The 6,000-nt window shown below is 42.0% G+C and overlaps 1 protein-coding gene across 1 annotated transcript; it reads left to right on the top strand.

The window, feature by feature from the left end:
- The first annotated feature begins 597 nt into the window (after window positions 1–597).
- On the top strand, window positions 598–2,348 carry LOC137651450 (neurofilament heavy polypeptide-like). Its single transcript, XM_068384677.1, has 2 exons — window positions 598–707; window positions 1,847–2,348. The coding sequence occupies exons 1-2, from the start codon at window positions 598–600 to the stop codon at window positions 2,346–2,348; spliced, it is 612 nt and encodes a 203-aa protein (XP_068240778.1).
- Window positions 2,349–6,000: the final 3,652 nt, after the last annotated feature.

Below are 6,000 nucleotides of genomic sequence, written 5' to 3'. Positions count from 1 at the left end.
AGCTACTATTATGCATTGCTGCTATCAAGCAATCGTCAAGCATTGCTGCTATCAAGCAATCGTCAAGCATTGCTGCTATCAAGCAATCGTCAAGCATTGCTGCTATTATGCATTGCTGCTATTAAGCAATCATCAAGCATAGCTACTATTAAGCATTGCTGCTATCAAGCAATCATCAAGAATTGTTGCTATCAAGCAATCATCAAGCATTGCTGCTATTATGCATTGCTGCTATTAAGCAATCATCAAGCATAGCTACTATTAAGCATTGCTGCTATCAAGCAATCGTCAAGCATTGCTGCTATCAAGCATTGCTGCTATCAAGCAATCGTCAAGCATTGCTGCTATCAAGCATTGCTGCTATCAAGCAATCGTCAAGCATTGCTGCTATCAAGCAATCGTCAAGCATTGCTGCTATCAAGCAATCGTCAAGCATTGCTGCTATCAAGCAATCGTCAAGCATTGCTGCTATCAAGCAATCGTCAAGCATTGCTGCTATCAAGCAATCGTCAAGCATTGCTGCTATCAAGCATTGCTGCTATCAAGCAATCATCAAGCATTGCTGCTATCAAGCAATCATCAAGCATTGCTGCTATTATGCATTGCTGCTATCAAGCAATCGTCAAGCAATCACCAAGCATTGCTGCTATCAAGCAATCACCAAGCATTGCTGCTATCAAGCAATCACCAAGCATTGCTGCTATCAAGCAATCACCAAGCATTGCTGCTATCAAGCAATCACCAAGCATTGCTGCTATCAAGCAATCATCAAGCATTGCTGCTATCAAGCAATCATCAAGCATTGCTGCTATCAAGCAATCATCAAGCATTGCTGCTATCGAGCATTGCTGCTATCGAGCAATCATCAAGCATTGCTGCTATCGAGCAATTGTCAAGCATTGCTGCTATCGAGCAATCGTCAAGCAGTGCTGCTATCGAGCAATCGTCAAGCAGTGCTGCTATCGAGCAGTCGTTAAGCATTGCTGCTATCGAGCAGTCGTCAAGCATTGCTGCTATCGAGCAATCGTCAAGCATTGCTGCTATTATGCATTGCTGCTATCAAGCAATCATCAAGCAATCACCAAGCATTGCTGCTATCAAGCAATCACCAAGCAATGCTGCTATCAAGCAATCATCAAGCATTGCTGCTATCAAGCAATCATCAAGCATTGCTGCTATCGAGCATTGCTGCTATCAAGCAATCATCAAGCATTGCTGCTATCGAGCAATCATCAAGCATTGCTGCTATCGAGCAATCGTCAAGCAGTGCTGCTATCGAGCAATCGTCAAGCAGTGCTGCTATCGAGCAATCGTCAAGCAGTGCTGCTATCGAGCAATCGTCAAGCAGTGCTGCTATCGAGCAATCGTCAAGCAGTGCTGCTATCGAGCAATCGTCAAGCAGTGCTGCTATCGAGCAATCGTCAAGCAGTGCTGCTATCGAGCAATCGTCAAGCAGTGCTGCTATCGAGCAGTCGTCAAGCAGTGCTGCTATCGAGCAGTCGTCAAGCATTGCTGCTATTAAGCAGTCGTCAAGCAATCATAAATCAATGCTGCTATCAAGCAATCACCAAGCAATGCTGCTATCAAGCAATCACCAAGCAATGCTGCTATTAAACATTGCTGCTATCGAGCATTGCTGCTATCAAGCATTGCTGCTATCTAGCCATCATCAAGCATTGCTGCTATCAAGACATCATCAAGCATTGCTGCTATCAAGACATCATCAAGAATTGCTGTTATCGAGCGCTGCTGCTATCAAGCAATCATCAAACATTTCTGCTATTATGCATTGCTGCTGTTAAGCAATCATCAAGCATTGCTGTTATGAAGCATTGCTGTTATCAAGCAATCATGAAGCATTGCTGCTATCTAGCAATATCAAACAATCATCTAGCATTGCTGCCATCAAGCAATCAAAGAGCATTGTTGCCATCAAGCAACCAAAGAGCATTGTTGCCATCAAGCAACCAAAGAGCATTGTTGCCATCAAGCAACCAAAGAGCATTGTTGCCATCAAGCAACCAAAGAGCATTGTTGCCATCAAGCAACCAAAGAGCATTGTTGCCATCAAGCAACCAAAGAGCATTGTTGCCATCAAGCAACCAAAGAGCATTGTTGCCATCAAGCAACCAAAGAGCATTGTTGCCATCAAGCAACCAAAGAGCATTGCTGCCATCAAGCAACCAAAGAGCATTGCTGCCATCAAGCAACCAAAGAGCATTGCTGCCATCAAGCAACCAAAGAGCATTGCTGCCATCAAGCAACCAAAGATCATTGCTGCTATCAAGCAACCAAAGATCATTGCTGCTATCCAGCAATCATCCAGCACTGCTGCTATCCAGCAATAATCATCCAGCACTGCTGCTATCCAGCAATAATCATCCAGCACTGCTGCTATCCAGCAATAATCATCCAGCATTGCTGCTATCCAGCATTGCTGCTATCCAGCAATAATCATCCAGCATTGCTGCTACCAAGGAATCATCAAGCATTGCTGCTATCAAGCACTGCTGCTTGATAGCAATCTTAAAGCATTGCTGCTATTATGCATTCCTGCTATTAAGCAATCATCAAGCATAGCTGCTATCAAGCAATCATGAAGCATAGCTGCTATCAAGCAATCATGAAGCATAGCTGCTATCAAGCAATCATCAAGCATAGCTGCTATCAAGCAATCATCAAGCATAGCTGCTATCAAGCGATACCAAGCAATGCTACTATCAAGCAATCATACAGCAATGCTACTATCAAGCAATCATACAGCAATGCTGCTATCAAGCAATATCATGCAATGCTGCTATCAAGCAATATTGAGCACTAATCAAGCAATGCTGCTATCAAGCAATATAAAGCAATCATCAAGCATTGCTGCTATCAAACAATATCAATCATTGCTGTTATCAATCAATATCAAGCAATCATCAAGCATTGCTGCTATCAAGCAATCATCAAGCATTGCTGCTATCAAGCAATCATCAAGCATTGCTGCTATCCAGCAATCATCAAGCATTGCTGCTATCCAGCAATAATCAAGCATTGCTGCTATCCAGCAATAATCAAGCATTGCTGCTATCCAGCAATAATCAAGCATTGCTGCTATCCAGCAATAATCAAGCATTGCTGCTATCCAGCAATAATCAAGCATTGCTGCTATCCAGCAATAATCAAGCATTGCTGCTATCCAGCAATAATCAAGCATTGCTGCTATCCAGCAATAATCAAGCATTGCTGCTATCCAGCAATAATCAAGCATTGCTGCTATCCAGCAATAATCAAGCATTGCTGCTATCCAGCAATAATCAAGCATTGCTGCTATCCAGCAATAATCAAGCATTGCTGCTATCCAGCAATAATCATCAAGCATTGCTGCTATAGAGCAATAATCATCAAGCATTGCTGCTATCGAGCAATCTTCAAGCATTGCTGCTATTATGCATTCCTGCTATTAAGCAATCATCAAGCATAGCTGCTATCAAGCAATCATCAAGCATTGCTGCTATCAAGCGATACCAAGCAATGCTACTATCAAGCAATCATACAGCAATGCTGCTATCAAGCAATATCATGCAATGCTGCTATCAAGCAATATTGAGCAATAATCAAGCAATGCTGCTATCAAACAATATCAAGCATTGCTGTTATCAATCAATCATCAAGCATTGCTGCTATAGAGCAATAATCATCAAGCATTGCTGCTATAGAGCAATAATCATCAAGCATTGCTGCTATAGAGCAATCTTCAAGCATTGCTGCTATTATGCATTCCTGCTATTAAGCAATCATCAAGCAATGCTGCTATCAAGCAGTCATCAAGCATTGCTGCTATCAAGCAGTCATCAAGCAATGCTGCTATCAAGCAGTCATCAAGCAATGCTGCTATCAAGCAATCATCAAGCATTGCTGCTATCAAGCAGTCATACAGCATTGCTGCTATCAAGCAATCATACAGCAATGCTGCTATCAAGCAATCATACAGCAATGCTGCTATCAAGCAATCATCATCAAGCATTGATGCATCAAGCATTGCTGCTATCCAGCAGTCATCAAGCATTGCTGCTATCCAGCAATCATCATCAAGCATTGCTGCTATCAAGCAATCATCAAGCATTGCTGCTATCAAGCAATCATCAAGCATTGCTGCTATCAAGCAATCACCAAGCATTGCTGCTATCAAGCAATCACCAAGCAATGCTGCTATCAAGCAATCACCAAGCAATGCTGCTATCAAGCAATCACCAAGCAATGCTGCTATCAAGCAATCACCAAGCAATGCTGCTATCAAGCAATCATCAAGCAATGCTGCTATCAAGCAATCACCAAGCAATGCTGCTATCAAGCAATCATCAAGCAATGCTGCTATCAAGCAATCATCAAGCAATGCTGCTATCAAGCAATCATCAAGCAATGCTGCTATCAAGCAATCATCAAGCAATGCTGCTATCAAGCAATCATCAAGCAATGCTGCTATCAAGCAATCATCAAGCATTGCTGCTATCAAGCAATCATCAAGCATTGCTGCTATCAAGCAATCATCAAGCAATGCTGCTATCAAGCAATCATCAAGCATTGCTGCTATCAAGCACTGCTGCTTGATAGCAATCTTAAAGCATTGCTGCTATTATGCATTCCTGCTATTAAGCAATCATCAAGCATAGCTGCTATCAAGCATAGCTGCTATCAAGCAATCATCAAGCATAGCTGCTATCAAGCGATACCAAGCAATGCTACTATCAAGCAATCATACAGCAATGCTGCTATCAAGCAATATCATGCAATGCTGCTATCAAGCAATATTGAGCACTAATCAAGCAATGCTGCTATCAAGCAATATAAAGCAATCATCAAGCATTGCTGCTATCAAACAATATCAATCATTGCTGTTATCAATCAATATCAAGCAATCATCAAGCATTGCTGCTATCAAGCAATCATCAAGCATTGCTGCTATCAAGCAATCATCAAGCATTGCTGCTATTAAGCAATCATCAAGCATTGCTGCTATCAAGCAATCATCAAGCATTGCTGCTATCAAGCAATCATCAAGCATTGCTGCTATCAAGCAATCATCAAGCATTGCTGCTATCAAGCAATCATCAAGCATTGCTGCTATCCAGCAATCATCAAGCATTGCTGCTATCCAGCAATCATCAAGCATTGCTGCTATCCAGCAATAATCAAGCATTGCTGCTATCCAGCAATAATCAAGCATTGCTGCTATCCAGCAATAATCAAGCATTGCTGCTATCCAGCAATAATCAAGCATTGCTGCTATCAAGCAATCATCAAGCATTGCTGCTATCAAGCAGTCATACAGCATTGCTGCTATCAAGCAATCATACAGCAATGCTGCTATCAAGCAATCATACAGCAATGCTGCTATCAAGCAATCATCATCAAGCATTGATGCATCAAGCATTGCTGCTATCCAGCAGTCATCAAGCATTGCTGCTATCCAGCAATCATCATCAAGCATTGCTGCTATCAAGCAATCATCAAGCATTGCTGCTATCAAGCAATCATCAAGCATTGCTGCTATCAAGCAATCATCAAGCATTGCTGCTATCAAGCAATCACCAAGCAATGCTGCTATCAAGCAATCACCAAGCAATGCTGCTATCAAGCAATCACCAAGCAATGCTGCTATCAAGCAATCACCAAGCAATGCTGCTATCAAGCAATCATCAAGCAATGCTGCTATCAAGCAATCATCAAGCAATGCTGCTATCAAGCAATCATCAAGCATTGCTGCTATCAAGCAATCATCAAGCATTGCTGCTATCAAGCAATCATCAAGCATTGCTGCTATCAAGCAATCATCAAGCATTGCTGCTATCAAGCAATCATCAAGCATTGCTGCTATCAAGCAATCATCAAGCATTGCTGCTATCAAGCAATCGTCAAGCATTGCTGCTATCAAGCAATCGTCAAGCATTGCTGCTATCAAGCAATCGTCAAGCATTGCTGCTATCAAGCAATCATACAGCAATGCTGCTATCAAGC

The sequence above is a fragment of the Palaemon carinicauda genome, chromosome 13 (assembly GCF_036898095.1).
Source record: "Palaemon carinicauda isolate YSFRI2023 chromosome 13, ASM3689809v2, whole genome shotgun sequence".
Lineage (NCBI taxonomy): Eukaryota > Metazoa > Arthropoda > Malacostraca > Decapoda > Palaemonidae > Palaemon > Palaemon carinicauda.
Note: the sequence above shows the minus strand (reverse complement) of the source record. Positions and strands in the feature narration are given on the sequence as shown.

Excerpts from the sequence above, each read along its gene's own strand:
- LOC137651450 (XM_068384677.1), top strand. The coding sequence starts at position 598 with ATGCATTGCTGCTATCAAGCAATCGTCAAGCAATCACCAAGCATTGCT. Across the intron at positions 708-1,846 it reads CCAAGCATTGCTGCTATCAA|CAATCATGAAGCATTGCTGC; the intron begins GCAATCACCAAG and ends GCTGTTATCAAG.